This window comes from Plasmopara halstedii (genome assembly GCF_900000015.1).
Source record: "Plasmopara halstedii genome assembly, contig: Scaffold_1583, whole genome shotgun sequence".
NCBI classification, from domain to species: Eukaryota; Oomycota; class Peronosporomycetes; order Peronosporales; family Peronosporaceae; genus Plasmopara; species Plasmopara halstedii.
In genome coordinates this window covers 578483-592906 of record NW_020188494.1, presented here as the reverse complement: position 1 = coordinate 592906, position 14424 = coordinate 578483, and the positions used below count along the sequence as shown (strand labels likewise).

Sequence of the window (14424 nt, the reverse complement as noted above, 5' to 3'; positions counted from 1 at the left end):
CTTGCGCTCCCGACTTCGCCTTCCTCCGCCAACGTTTCCTCGCCTGCGCTACGTGACAATAACAATCAAAATTTTAGGTTGGTACACACAATCACGAGCCTTTTTACGCAGCAAAAAAGCGTGTGAACAATACAACCACGCCTCATCTGTCACCATTGAAGGTTTTCTTTTCTCTCTTTTCCTGGTAAGCAGTACCATGATTTTTTTTGGTTAGCTTTGTCGATGGATAGAGTTTTGATATCATTGCCGAGAAGTTTGCAATCGCTTAAGCAGATACAGTTTGTTGGATTTTCTTTTATCGCTCAATTCCAAGTTTTTCAGATATATAAATTTCTCTTGACTGAAACAGCGTCAGTATTTTAAATGACATTCATCAGCAGCTCTTGAGAAGATGGCAAAAACCGAAGTGAATATGTTTAGGTGTTTAGTTCGCTACTCTGTGCTACCTCTAAGTCTGTCTTTCTAGAAGCTTTTGATTGTAACTATATTTATCGAGACCAACGAACGACTACCATTCTATCCGTAATCAGCATCCGTTATCAAGATAGTAATTGTTAACATGACTGTAATCCTTGTGACGTCAGCCACATGCATTAAGCGGTGTAAACATAATACTCCGACCCACCGCTAATGTTTAATGTGCTTGGTCGTTGACTTGGTCTTGATGCCTGTTGCCTCTCGCAGAAACTTGAGCATTTTGGTCCCAAGATGGGTGTCCACGTGCTTTGCACGAGCGTGGTAGCTTCGCGTTGACTGCCAGACCTATTGCACCTTGACTGTCGTCCCATATTTGCGTGCCTCCCATTTGTTTTGACCCATGCCCTTGAGTATTGCACGCGTCCAAAGTACTTCTTCTATGCACAAGCTTAGCGACATATACTCTGCTTCTGCAGAACTTAGTCCGACGATTGTCTAATACTTGGAATTAAATACTATTTTTAAAAGATGCGCCTCATCGTGTAGACTAGTGGTGCCAAGGAAGCGTTTCTATGAGCGGCCGCTAGCCGGTACATATCAATATTACCGATGTGGACAGGCTGTTTGCGCAAGTTGCAGTTTTGTGGATTTGCCAAGTATTCAGTCCAGTATCCAGTGAAGAGACTATCCACAAGCGCATAAAGGGTACATAATTCCAGTAAAGAATCCAGTGAATATTCTAGATAGGCTTAGAGGTAGCACAGAGAACTAAGGACTTATAATATATGTACTTTGCATTTTGCAAACTAGTGCTCACTTCGACCGTTTCATCAGGTGATGATTCCAAGACCAAGTGACTCTGCTGCCCCCAGTACTGACTACGCTTTTGACATGGGCACTACCAACAAGTTTGACGGTACGAACTTTCACCTATGGAAATTCAAAATGCAGATGGTGCTGGAAGAACGGGACTTATGGGATGAGGTGAGCGCGGAAATGAGCACTTGATGAACCCGCTGGATCAATCGAGCTACTAGCGAAAGTCACGCAAGGCCATGTCGATTATCTGTCTCGCGATAGAGTATTCGCGATTGCCTCTAGTTCGTCGGCAAAAGACGCGTATGATGCATGGTCGCGTCTTGTAGGCATTTCGAGAAGAAGAGATTGGCAAATAAGTTTTTTTACGTCGACGATTCTTCACGACGATGATGGGCGAGGGTGATGACATACTTTAGCACATCAACAAGATCAAGACGTGGACAGAAAAACTTGACGCAGTGGGTAAATTACTTTCATTAACTTTAATTGACCTAATCAACAGATACAATAATAGGCAAAGTATGCATGTTCCTACATACAAGACGTTTGGGCGGCCATGACAGTGGCCAGTAGCAGATAGCCCCGGTAGCGGGTAATAGCCATCAATCCGAGTGCGCAGAAAACCATACGCAGGTAAGGTGCAAAGAGTTGACTTGGTCGGATGGCACAGGGATGTGTTTTGAAGATTGAGAAGATTCGTTGTGTCGACCCTGTAATGTGTTCCTCGTGGCGGAACAGCTGAAGGTCCATCCAGCCCGAAGCTTTACTTCACGAGTTTGACTTCTGTAAGCGAAGTCAATACGGGGCGCTGAAAAGTGTCCTATGCGTGGATAAGGTACAGATTGGGGACTTGATGTCGATGTGCGCGCAAATAAGTGCGTCGGTGTTAAGTGCTGGGACTGGACTGTCGTCCACGAACTACCTGAGATCCATATTGCGATGGTTATCTTCTTGTAGTTTCCCGTAACCAGAACTCCCGAAACATAAAGGTAGTCCCAGTATCTCGATATGGATGTCGGTCCAGTCGGATAATTGAATCGGCGTTCCACGCTGATTCGCCCCAGCATTGAACAATGTAGCACACTACGTGCTCAAATCAATTTGACTTTGCAATACGAATCATAGGCTGGAAAGAGCTTGAATTTTAGTTGCACGAAGTCGTTTTGTAGTCGTAGTTGTAGAGAAGATATAGTCATAGTCGTAGGCTTAGTCGTGGTCACAGTAAAGTTATGCTTGTTGTGATCAATCCATTTTTAAACAACTAAGCCCATTACCATATCCGATATGCCTGTTGTATTTAGTCGTAAAGCGCTTGATGTTGTGTTAATCAGTGCTGCTGACTGAAGTTCTGTTGTCCTTAAAGCAATTTCTGCAACTTTGCGAAAACGCAACTTGTGTAAGCTCTAGTGTGGTTACATACGAAACCCGCCGAGGTTGTTACCTTAGTGTTGTAGAGCTTTTTGCTTCGATGTAGCCATAGGGCGCGTAGAACTCAACATATGATAATGTTGAGTACCACTTGTATAGCAGAAACCCCGTATAGCTTAGTAGCAATATGTAAGCTGATAAGCACTTGCAAACATCACCAAAGTCCAATCAAGAACCTCCTCAAAGAGCTCTTCGAAAGGCTTAAGGTAATAATTCCATTGATAACTAGCCACATGACAATCCTTAAACAAGTGTTTGGCGTCTTCAACGTCAATACACCCATTAATACAGGTGGTTGACATGTTGACTTCCGTTCTCCTTTTAAACTTATAGCGTACTCCCAGTGCATTATGTTGTAGACGAACCTTAACATCCGTACAACCCGGAAGAACGTAACGATTCCATGTATACTCCGCAGTCCACATACTTGGGGTAGGCGGAAAGTCGGGCAACAAGTCAAGTTGTCGCAACGGTAGGTCTGAAGTACTTGTGCATTTATGTTTCTGCAACCTTTACTTAACAAAGTCACGATTTTCCATACTAACAACAAGTCTTCCATCAAGACTCCATGCACGGCAAGCGGCTTCAATCTTGTATGGTCGCGAAGGTCCGCAGTGTGGAGAATCCCCTGGGATAATTAAGCTGAGCCTTCGTATTGTGTCATTCACTAAGCGAGTCAGTAAACTTGGTCTTGCGAAGTCAGCCGCATTTAGTAATAGTCGTTGTAGTCGTTGTAGCGAAGGTTAGATTAAATTCACAAAGCCTTTAAGTCGGTTAAAGGCTAACCCCATTAGATTATCCACCGTCTCCGGGCTAACACTGCGTAGGGGTGTCTTCAGCTTCCCAAACGTGAAGTGATGGATGTTGCAGAACGGCATTGTTTGCGTGAAAAACTTCCAGTTGGTTGTGCCGCGTGAGCTATGTAAAGCAGCCCTAAGCTTCAAAGTACTTCTCCAGTACTCAGGTAGGTGATTCCAGATCCCCCTTTCATATTGGAGTATAATATGTCGAACCTTCTCCTAATTGCTGTAGAGTCATGGAAAAGAGAGCCAATGCCGGTGAGATCCAGCGGGGCTCGTTTGATGTGGCATTTGTGGCTGCAATGGCAATGCCGTTGCGTAGACACTTTAAGTGCATGGTGTCGATAAGGGCTCTTGGTGCAGTGATCCCAAGACCACCCTTTTAACACTTGTATATACCCATTCTTTATCAAATTTGCCGGGGCGAGCTGATGACGCACTGGTGTCATTTGCGTTGACAAAATTGCGTATTATAATATCAATTTGCTTCAAAATAGGCAAGGTGTCATAGTAACATTCGCCGTGTACCATAGTACCGGTAAGATGATACTTTGGAGTATGTCAACCTTTCCTCGTAGTGTTCTTGCACGATATTTCCGAAGCGCACACTGAGCTTGTATCTTCTTTATTATCACGTTGTACCGTTGTTCCGGTGTAACTGTAGCTCCTTGTATCACACCAAGTAGCCGTACTGTTTCCCACGGTGATAACACTTTGACTTCAGTTCGCCTTCGTAGTTCTGCGAGCTTATGATTGGATACATGGTGCAGTAACGGCATGATGTTTGTATTAGTAACATTGAGCAGTAAACCGGCAGTATCCGCATAGTCTTGAACTAGACCAAGAAACTCACCAGCGTCGTCGAGATCACACAACATTCCGGTGTAGTCGTCAGCAAACGCTAGTCACAGATGAGGCGGGTCTGTATCGTATTGAGCTCCCAATGGTAGTAGTTACCATCTGCTAGGAGGAATTCGGCGCGCTTGGTAGTCATGGCGGTGAAGGTATGCTGAAGCAAGGCTTTGTTTTCGGCTGTTAACCTGTTTAGAAGAATGCAAAATCTAAGTGAATTTATTCAGATCAATACTTCGCTACTCTATGCTACCTCTAAGCCTGTCTACTTAGATCCTTTCATAAGCTTGTGAATGTAACATCATTTACCTAGACCAATGAACGACTACCAATATGTCCGTAATAACTAGCATCCACAATCCTTGTGACGTCACTCGCATGCGTTCAGCGGTGTAAACTTATTAGAATCCAAATCTCACCAAATTACGATTATTCACTGATCACGCTTACACACGTTTAAATTTTTATATAGAAGTGCGCGTAGAAATAATAAGTGTTCAGTGATTAGCAGCATGTTGTAAGTGCTATGACATTCACAGAGAAATTATGATTGCGAGCTACACAAGAGGAGCTTGTGGGCGTCACATAGCATTAGGCGGTTATGCGTGAGGCGCCTGTATCGGACGGTGCTTAACGGGTACGTTCTCCACTAACATGAGCGTATACATCACACTTTCATGATATTACATCACACTATTCGGATAATTGTGGAATACTAAGATGATCAAAAATATCGGTACAAATCAAGACGGTGGGATTTTGTATAGGAGGTTTGTGCGACGTGTTATCCCAAATTCACTAGTACCACATCAAGCAATTCAAATAGATTCATGATTTGACATAAAACCTGACTACAACCAAGTATTAGTTTAATCCTAATATTTGTCACTCTCAAAAAAGATAAGCAGATCATTTTTCAAGTACTTTAAAGCCTCTTTTCCACTTCAGGATGGAGTCTACAAAACAATCTCCGTTTGTTAGTGACGCAGAGACTATGCACCAACCTTCTCCAGTGCAAGGCTCCCGGCAACCCCATATAATCTGTCGTCAAACCAACGGCTGAGTTTCATACTTAATGTGACGTTGTGACATATTCGTTCACTATCCTGGACACTAAAACACACTTGGTGAGCTCAAGTCTATCGTAGGCTGTAAAAGGACTAAAAGATTGCGAAATCCTATTTGAATAGCTTCATTGGTATGCATCGATTGCGACTAAGGTTAACGACAATATAAGTCTCCATTTCCTTAAAACGATATCAGATGGTGATAAGGCACGGCAACAGAGACGGTGTTATACGCTGTTAACGAAGGCTTCATGTGTGCTCGGTCAGACCGCAGAGTTTGAACCATTCATATCATATCGTCTATCACTCTCAGTCGTTTCGATAGGCTATTATTTACTCAAACTTGATGACAATCGGCATGAATCTGTATTGGATACGTGACGACGTTGGTGCGCACAATAACGCAGGATTTGTTTCGATCGGAAATGTGTTCAGGTGATTATTTTTCTTTGCCGAGCATAATATTGAGTTAACTTAAAGTGATGGAATTTGCTGTTACATCGTCTCTACTGTTAATATTGGTGTTGACGGATGTAATGTGCGAAGTACAGGATTGATGCGACAAGTGTTACGTTCTTGAAAGCTGGTGGGAGAAAGGACATTGTGATTTCAGAAGCTGCTATTGCGAAGAGCGCGGTTACACATCTGCCCGCTATCCTGGGACTTGTTGTAAAATAGCACTGACCTATTTGACGTACAACCTGTACTTATCGGCGGCCACCTCGGGGGATAAATGACATACTGCTTAGTGAGCTTTATGTACTGGTGGCCTAACATGTCTCAGTTGGTAAGAACTTATGTGCGCACGTCAGAGGTGTATCATCGCACCAAGCCTTCGCGCATGCTTCGGCGCCTCTGAACATCTTGCCAATTTCCGCATAGTTGGGTACAGACATTGTTTTTGGCTTGTCAAAAGTGTGTCCGGTAACACCAAAACTGCGGTAGTTGTTGAGCTGTCTGAGCAAAAGAATACATCTTACTGCCGTCAGCGACACTGTTGCTGGTGAGATTACATCCAAATCGTTCCTCGACAAAATTCAACATCATGGCTTGTCTGTGATCATTGATTCGAAACAACTTATGTGCATCAAATGAAGATCTGTCTAGCTTTGTGTGTACCAGGCTGGACATGCCCACCGCTGATGCATGTGTACAGGCGTTCAGACTAAACGAGTTAATATGTGCTGAAAATATACTTGCGCGGTGGATGGTTCACTCAAAAATAATCTGATGACCCCTCGAATTTAATTTGACGCTACCACAAGGAGCTCCGGTCTTGATGGGAGCGATACAATGCGACCCGCTGGTATCAGCCCGGCTACACTATGTAGCAAAGTCACATATATTTTTATGAAAAAGATTGAGCATCATGCCCCAAGTGCGCGACGCCATGACTGAGAAACATGATGTGCAAAAAAGGCATCAGGCCAATGCCAAAGGCAAGTAGAGAACACACATAGATACATAGATACATAGCTGGACAGATTGATGATGCTACATGCTGTGTCTGCTGTCTTGAGCAAAGTCCGTTCAAGGTCACAGCAATATCAAAATTTACTTACACTTCTGAATTACTCCTTTATGATTTCACGAGAAATTAGTACCCAAATAATAGTGCTCTCCGAGGTTATGGATCTACCAGACTGCCACGTTCATTTCTTTTCCTGAGAAATGTGGACCTATGAGGTGAGAAAGCTCTCGCAGAGGACTTCCATTTGGTTTCAATTTGATGGGAAGGCCCGCAAAATTGAATACATAAATACTTTGTGCTTTAGTCTGTGAAACTCACTGTGTCGAATGCGCTTGCAGCCAGTAAAGCTTGGTTCGCTAACTCGGGTCCAGTTCACCACTAACGAGCACGTCGTCGTCGTCAAGTCAATTTATTTTTGCGCGATGCCTTGAAAGACAAATCGAGTGCTCTTAATGTGATCAAAGCAAAGACAGACAAATCTTACGATGCTCAGTAGCCCGGTGGGCTGCTAGTCCACGGTATGCGGTACATACATCATATAATGAAACCCAGGTTTTTAGCTTGACATAATTTTAAATACACTCTTAAACTTTGAGAATACTTTCTTGAAAAATTGAGCGTCCTCTGGTGTTTTCAGCACAGGCTGACTAACCTACCTTTTCAGTGATATACAGCACATTCCATTGCATCAAGCTTGCCAACCTGATCTGACCTGTTTTCCGATTGCATCAAGCTTGCCAACCTGATCTGACCTGTTTTCCGATCCACAGACGCTGACATCGAGGAAGGCTGGCTTGGGTGAGAACCTAGATTTTTTTTACAAAGTCAATTTGAGTACAATGTTCTCTGAAAAGCAGGAGCTACATATACGAATGATAACAAATACTGAAGGAAGCGATTGTTGATTTTGTTGTCGAGTAGCTTGATATCTCATTTTACTGAGCTTTAGCGTTGCTTGAAAATATCTATTCAATTATATTTTTTCTCTCACTGAGCATAATCAAACTTTCTTCCAAGCATGAAAGGTTTCGCTGCAGTAAGTCTTGACTCCAATAAAATCTTTGGCAGCACCAAAAGCAATGAACGTTCATAAGGACGTCATCCTGTTTTTTTATCAGTCAGTTAGAACGTTTTTTTTTCAAGCTTGAGGTTATCATTATGGAAAAATCGTACTCGACGAGAACAATGATCCATATGCAGTGAACCTAAATTCAGTTGATGCAACACAAAAAAATTTGGATGTTCCTAAAAAACGATACTGTTTTCCAGAAAGGTAAGCAGCCGCTAAAAGTGAATGGAGAGCAGCAAAAGATGATGCCAACTGAAGACGTGTTGACAAATGCGCAATGTTGTTCGTAGTATGGGTGCGAATGGTTTTCGCGATCTATTTGAAATGGCCTGCTGCGCTACCTTATCTAACGTATTCAGAAAAAAAACTCACTCATCAATCAGCTCTATACATAAAGGGGTTTCTTTGACACCAATACTGCGGCCATTCGAGTCCCAAACTTGTGGTCGATTGCGAATATTATTCGAGGTCTTTAAGATTTGTGCAGATTGGTTTTTATCTTTGTTAGAACACGCTGTCGGTACATTCGTAGATAATTGTTGCGGTTTGTGTTCAAATTTATCCGCGACCCGCTGTTGCTGCTTGATCAAAGCACTTTGAATCATCATGTCTTCGTAAGCATTTTGTGTCACACACAGCGTGTCACCGTCAGTAAGGCATTCGAGACTCATAATTCGCTTCAGGTGCCTAACATAGCGTTTGCGATTGTTGCCTTGGCTAACGGTAGTAATGGCTTTCGTCACCTCTCGATAGATACTCGCAACTTCATTGATCCCAAACTTTGCTCGAACACACTGCTTCAATTGAGCAAATGACTTGAACGAAACAAAGGTCGTCTTGAGACGACGAAATCCGTGCAGGTAGACAGCGCAAAGAAATTGAGGCTCGTGCACACACTTGGTAGGATGAGAAGAGTTTGGTTTGTATTGACTCAAGTACGTTTTGGAACGTGCCGGTAGTTTAGTTGAGATGCCAGTATCTTTCTTCATACGACGAGATGAGAATGGCTTTGATCCTTTAAATCGAGTAGACTCTACAAGGCTCAGGGCATCTTGAATCTGTTTCATTTTCCGACGCGCAAGCTTTTGACGCACAATATGCTGTTGGTAGCTCATCGCCTGGAATCTGACTTTAATACGAGTGGCTTGATCTTGGTTACTTCGATCTGCCTTCCGAAACCGATGTTTTTGCCTTTTGACATGTAAAGCAATCGCTTTCTTGGTCCGTCCGCTGAAAACATCGAGGTTATGAAAAAGATATGGTAGATCCAAACTTCTAGCGTCAGTATCGAGAGAAGTACGCGCGATTTGATCGTTGTTAACCAGAGTCTCTTCCTTCACAATATAGTTTTGTTTACTCTTTTTATCGAAAAGATCCCAGCTTGATGAATCGATAGCACTAGCGGATCCTGCATCGAGACACGAAATAAATTCATTTAACTCATTCGCGAAACTCTCAAGCTCATACTCGATGCCCGCTTCAAGACCAGAAGACTGACCTAGCTCGCTTTCCTATAAAAACGCTGGTCATCAAGGAGAAAATCAACACAAACTTCACTTGAGCTACCTGTGGCGTTTGCTGCTGCATCTGAAAGATCAATCTTTGGTCAACTCGATTCCTTTCCTTGTTAAAGCGTTCTTCGTCCGAACTAACTAATACAAAATACTGTGAGCGATGCAACGGAGTTAACTTTCAAGCATGTCTTACTCGTTCCCACATACTTCAAGACAAGACAGAAACGCCTCGCAATTTTCCGCCATTTCTTGCAACGAGGTGAGTGTATCTCCATCAAAATTGACATCCTCATCCTTTTCGGCCTCAAAATGCTGCTCTTCAATCCTTCCACACAAAAGACTCAGCTCTTGTGTGTAACTTTTCAATCTATCTACTAAATCATTATCTTCGTCTGAACATGCATCATTATCCATTGCTCGTCTTAACGTCAGCGTTGGTGATTTCTTCACCTTATGTCATTTTTGTTCATCGTTTCCTTAATAAGCTTAAAATAAATCTCCTTTTCTATATATACCATATATACCACTACGAAAGATAATCGATGCGACAGATAATAAAGTTTTCATAATTTAAGACTATAGTTCAGACATTAATGGAAATACTACTGGCGAGATGTGTCCAGGATAACGTAAAATTTGTTTGTTTTTTAAGCAAATAGCGAGTCGAAAGCGTCTCAGCTATTCCATAATGCGGGTATCATTGATGCCGCGATGGCAATCCATACTCATGTGAAATTAATATCGTATACCATGGTCGAAATTTACCTTTGCCGTCGGATGGCCGGTACCACAGTAACCAAGGCAGAGATGAGAGCGATCGAGAACAGAGTGTTGAATGCAATCATGCTGAAAAACACGTATGACTCTGTGATGTTCAATTGAACAATGATAAAGTTGAGAAACACATCCAAGAGCATAGAGAAAGTAGATCGATAGATCTGTTGAAACCATTTCTTGTCCAAGCGTGATAGCAATGTTTTTTTTAAAAGCGATGTTTTTTTGCTCCTGTTTCGATCTATAAGTTTTTTAAATGATGTATTGTGGTCATTTGAGTTATTATATTCACTTCACGGAACTTGAAAGGGAATGAAAATCAAAGATGTCAAGAAAAGTGTCAATAGGAACAGAATTTCAATGTTCTCTTGGTAAACGCCACAGAATTAGAACGTGAACATTATTTAAAGCTCTTTTAAAATAAAAGCATGCACTGACATTCTGTGCATCATTCGATTTCATGTAGACTGCCACCTACAAGTCATCTGAAGCCGATTAGTCCGCAGCCGTAGATGTTGACTTCGGAGATGAAGGAATCGGAATGGAAAATCTCAGCAGACCCACCACGTGACCAGCTAACGCACCAGTGTTACCACTTCTCGCGGCGCCAATGATACCAGCAACATGGGATAACATAGACGGGTTTGTCGTGCTATTTGTCAAAAGGATAAACAGATCCTCAGTTGTCATAGCACTTACAGGACCCAACTCTTGACTGCTCTCCATCATCTCTTTGATTGTCTGCGCAAGCTGCACCCGATCATTTTTCGAAAGAGTGATGTTGCTATCTTTTATGAGAACAATATTATCTGACGCATTAATTGTATTGGTCATGACTCCAACGATCGCTCCGTGTTGCATTGTCTCTGGCTGCATACCATGGTCCACGGCACTCAGGTCATGAGCTGCTGTCGCAAGCGGAAAGGCAAAAAGGGAAAATGTGAGCAAGGCCTTAAAAGTCTTCATAGTAAGCGAAGTTTGACGGTTTGAGTGTGTTGAACAATGATAAAGCTGGAGCCTAAATATAATCACGTCCTGAAATTGCGAAGAAAGCATTAGTAAATATCTCGAATATCTTCAATCCTGCAGTTTACAGAGAAAGGTTTAATCGATATCTTACAAATATCCTGGTTCTGTTTTTTCGCATACTCGTTTCGAATTTTACGTCGAAATGTTGATGCATCAACGACGATCGCATTTGTAGACGTCGTGAAGATGAATGGTTCATTTGATTTTTAAATGTTGTTGTCAAGTTAAGAACTACTTTAGAGTATCTTGTCAATACTGCTCTGATGATCATAAATCCACAGTATCTTCACCTGTAATACATCTCCATACATTCCTTCGATTACCGTTTTTCAATAAGGTGTGAGAGTATATACTTCTACATTTGGTAGATATTTCTGACCATTTGTGAGGAGAGATTTTTTTTAAGAACACCAGTTAAACTTGTAAATTTAGTATGAAAAGCAACATTCGTCTTTATGGAATTTTTCTACCGTGCACTAGAATATTCAGTCGTCTATGAGCCACAACTTCCACGACAGCACGATTTGGATGTATTACGCTCAATTTGCTGAAGCCAACTTATGATACATCTACGACCCATCTCACGATCAGCTAATGCGCCAATTTTGCCACTTCTTGCGGTTCAATAATACCCGCAGCATGGACGGAGTTGTCGCGTTTGTAAAGAAGGAACGATTAGATTCTCTGTTGTCATGGCAATGTTGATTCGCTTCGTGATAGTCTGTTATCATCTTATTAATGATCTGTGCAAGCTGTATTTGGTCATTTTATAAGGCATGCCACAGTAGATGAGAAGCATTGATTGTATTGATAATGAGCCACAGCGAACGGACTGCATGCAACGTATTTTTCTTCGGTTGTACCATCGTGGTCTAGATCCATTATGAAGTTGGACTTGTAATAAGCTGCCACTACACGCTGAAGCGTGAACATAGCCTTGAGAGCACTTGTACTGAGAGCATTTATACTGTTAACGCAATGGTTGATTAATATCCAATGTCTTGACAAAACTGAATGATCGTGGTGTCTGCGGTGCCCTCCGCGGCGGCCAAAAAAATCATGCGTACCGTCATTGTCGGTGCTCGTTTCGGTACCAGTGCCATTTAGTGGAGATGTCTGCGACAGGAGTAAGAAGCATAAAAAGTCTTCAAACATCGTTCTAGATTGGGCAATTCATGGAATTTGCAGTGGGTTCAACTGATTCGAAGTTTCTTCTTGTAAAAGATCAAATTCGTTAAATCTTTAAGGTCGGCAGTCAAGTCTCTTACTCCACACAACAAAACTTTCAACCGCCTGCAACCATGAAGACATCTTTCGCAATTATCACTGCATTTTGTTACGTGGCTGCTCTTGCCAGTGCCGAAGAGACTGCTGTCCAAGACGCTACGAATGTTGAAGCTGAGCCCTTGCCACTCGATGCTGACGCTTTAGCTGAAGCGGAGAATCAAGAGCGCTCCGGTAATTTCCGGGGGGAGTATCGCGGCTACGGTGGAGGGTATGGTGGCTATCGTGGCGGTTATGGCGGTTATGGAGGTCGCGGAGGTTATGGTGGCTACCGCGGAGGGTACGGAGGTTATGGCGGTCGTGGTAAATGGTAAATGCTGGACGATAGTCAAGCAGATTTTTATAATGATTTAAATAAGTAAAGCAGCGTATGCGTACATTGTTGCTGCATTTAGCACATTCGCCTATTTCTTTGTTTGAAGTGCTTGGTAATTTCCTAAACTATTGCAGAAAATCTGACGGGTTTATTCGAGCAACGCGGGATTTGTTACTGGGCTTAAGTTTAACAGCTTAACTATCAATTTCAAGTTGCCTTCAAGCACATAAAAGATGTTCAAAGATTTGTTGACGATTCGCTTATCAACATCTTGGCTGTCCATTCGTTAAAGTTATAACTGATTGGATGGATCTCCAACAACCGCAAGATGGTTCTCCAACAGGACTCCAACAACCGCAAGATATTTTTCCAAGATGACTCGAGTGAGACTATGTTCTCATAAACGATAGCAAGATCACTTTTCTCAAAAATGATCGGTTGCAGCTTGCGCAGAGAATCAAAGACATGATAGTGAGCTGTCAGGAAATAAGTCCATGCAATAGCATGAAATCAGAGGACCCTGTTGTCGTTCTTACGGAGATTGTGACGAATTTGTCCACTTTTTCCCATGAAGTATCGATCTAAAAGTGTTTTTGAATGGTCCAATATATACTGAATTCGAAATACATTATCGTTCAGGCATTATCGTAGAACAAACAAAGGCTGAAAATCGATTTTAAACGCCTTGGTACTGATGAACGAGAATGCGGACATAAATATTGTAAGAGATGACATCTCTCAAGTTTTCTTTAGCACAAAACTAGACAAATTGCTTTCAATGAAAAAAGCATTTAATATCTTTCTTAAAACAGCAAAGATTATAATCTTGACAAATTCTTAAAATACGACTTGGGTATTCGCTTATTCTGTTCTTTGAACGCGATGGTTTAGTGAGGAATTCCCAGGACTGCTCTGAATTGTCGATACACAAAATATGCAGTAACCTTAAGAAATAACATTAGATCGACAACTCTCAAAGATAGAAATACATCTCAACCACAGTGAAAATATGTGAACACACCACAGCTTTAAGAAAACCTTAGATTAAACATAAAAGTACGCACTAGCGATCGGTGAATTACTCGATTCTACATGTAAGAAGCTTACTTTGGATTATTTGAAGCCGGTGTGTCAACAGCCGGAGGTACTGGCTCTAAGGGAGATATCGGAAAAGTTTTGAGCAGATCCACCAGGTGACCAGCCAATGCACCAGTGTTGCCAGTTCTCGCGGCATCAATGATACCTGCAACGTGGGAAAGCGTGGACGAAGTTGTCGCAATTTCTGTAAGAAGAACAATAAGGTTCTCCGTTGTCATGACACTAGCTGGATTTGCCTCGTGACTATCCATCATCATTTCCTTAATAGTATGCGCAAGCTGCACCCGGTCATTTTTTGATAAAAGTATCTTGCTATTGTTGATGATAACCTTATTATCCGTCGCATCAATTGTATTGGTCATGACCCCAACGAACGGTCCAGAAGGCATAGTTCCAGTTTTGCCATCGTTATCTGGACCCATCATGGTATTGATCTGGTGGTGAGTTGCTACTACGAAAGACACGAGGTTGATTAGCGCAATCGTG

At 42.2% G+C, this 14424-nt stretch overlaps 6 protein-coding genes across 6 annotated transcripts; 1 reads left to right on the top strand and 5 right to left on the bottom strand.

Annotated features, from left to right (window-relative positions):
• Positions 1-7263: 7263 nt before the first annotated feature.
• Positions 7264-9038, bottom strand: PHALS_01710 (uncharacterized protein; the record flags this gene model as incomplete). Its single annotated transcript, XM_024716154.1, has 5 exons — positions 7264-7280; positions 7339-7359; positions 7437-7506; positions 7567-7660; positions 8296-9038. The coding sequence occupies 5 exons, from the start codon at positions 9036-9038 to the stop codon at positions 7264-7266; spliced, it is 945 nt and encodes a 314-aa protein (XP_024581781.1).
• Positions 9039-9321: 283 nt separating this feature from the next.
• PHALS_01709 (uncharacterized protein) lies at positions 9322-9851 on the bottom strand (the record flags this gene model as incomplete). The annotated part of the gene is made up of 4 exons (XM_024716153.1): positions 9322-9331; positions 9391-9434; positions 9490-9571; positions 9631-9851. 4 exons carry the CDS (start codon positions 9849-9851, stop codon positions 9322-9324), a joined length of 357 nt encoding a protein of 118 aa, XP_024581780.1.
• Positions 9852-10706: 855 nt separating this feature from the next.
• Positions 10707-11177, bottom strand: PHALS_01708 (uncharacterized protein; the record flags this gene model as incomplete). Its single annotated transcript, XM_024716152.1, has 1 exon — positions 10707-11177. One exon carries the CDS (start codon positions 11175-11177, stop codon positions 10707-10709), a length of 471 nt encoding a protein of 156 aa, XP_024581779.1.
• Positions 11178-11648: 471 nt separating this feature from the next.
• PHALS_14809 (uncharacterized protein) lies at positions 11649-12534 on the bottom strand. The gene has a single exon (XM_024716151.2). It carries the CDS (start codon positions 12393-12395, stop codon positions 12003-12005), a length of 393 nt encoding a protein of 130 aa, XP_024581778.1. The 5' UTR covers positions 12396-12534; the 3' UTR covers positions 11649-12002.
• Positions 12535-12541: 7 nt separating this feature from the next.
• Positions 12542-12838, top strand: PHALS_01707 (uncharacterized protein; the record flags this gene model as incomplete). The annotated part of the gene is made up of 1 exon (XM_024716150.1): positions 12542-12838. The coding sequence occupies one exon, from the start codon at positions 12542-12544 to the stop codon at positions 12836-12838; it is 297 nt and encodes a 98-aa protein (XP_024581777.1).
• A 1105-nt stretch (positions 12839-13943) lies between these two features.
• PHALS_01706 (uncharacterized protein) lies at positions 13944-14360 on the bottom strand (the record flags this gene model as incomplete). Its single annotated transcript, XM_024716149.1, has 1 exon — positions 13944-14360. The coding sequence occupies one exon, from the start codon at positions 14358-14360 to the stop codon at positions 13944-13946; it is 417 nt and encodes a 138-aa protein (XP_024581776.1).
• Positions 14361-14424: the final 64 nt, after the last annotated feature.

Excerpts from the sequence above, each read along its gene's own strand:
- PHALS_14809 (XM_024716151.2), bottom strand. The coding sequence starts at position 12,395 with ATGTTTGAAGACTTTTTATGCTTCTTACTCCTGTCGCAGACATCTCCA.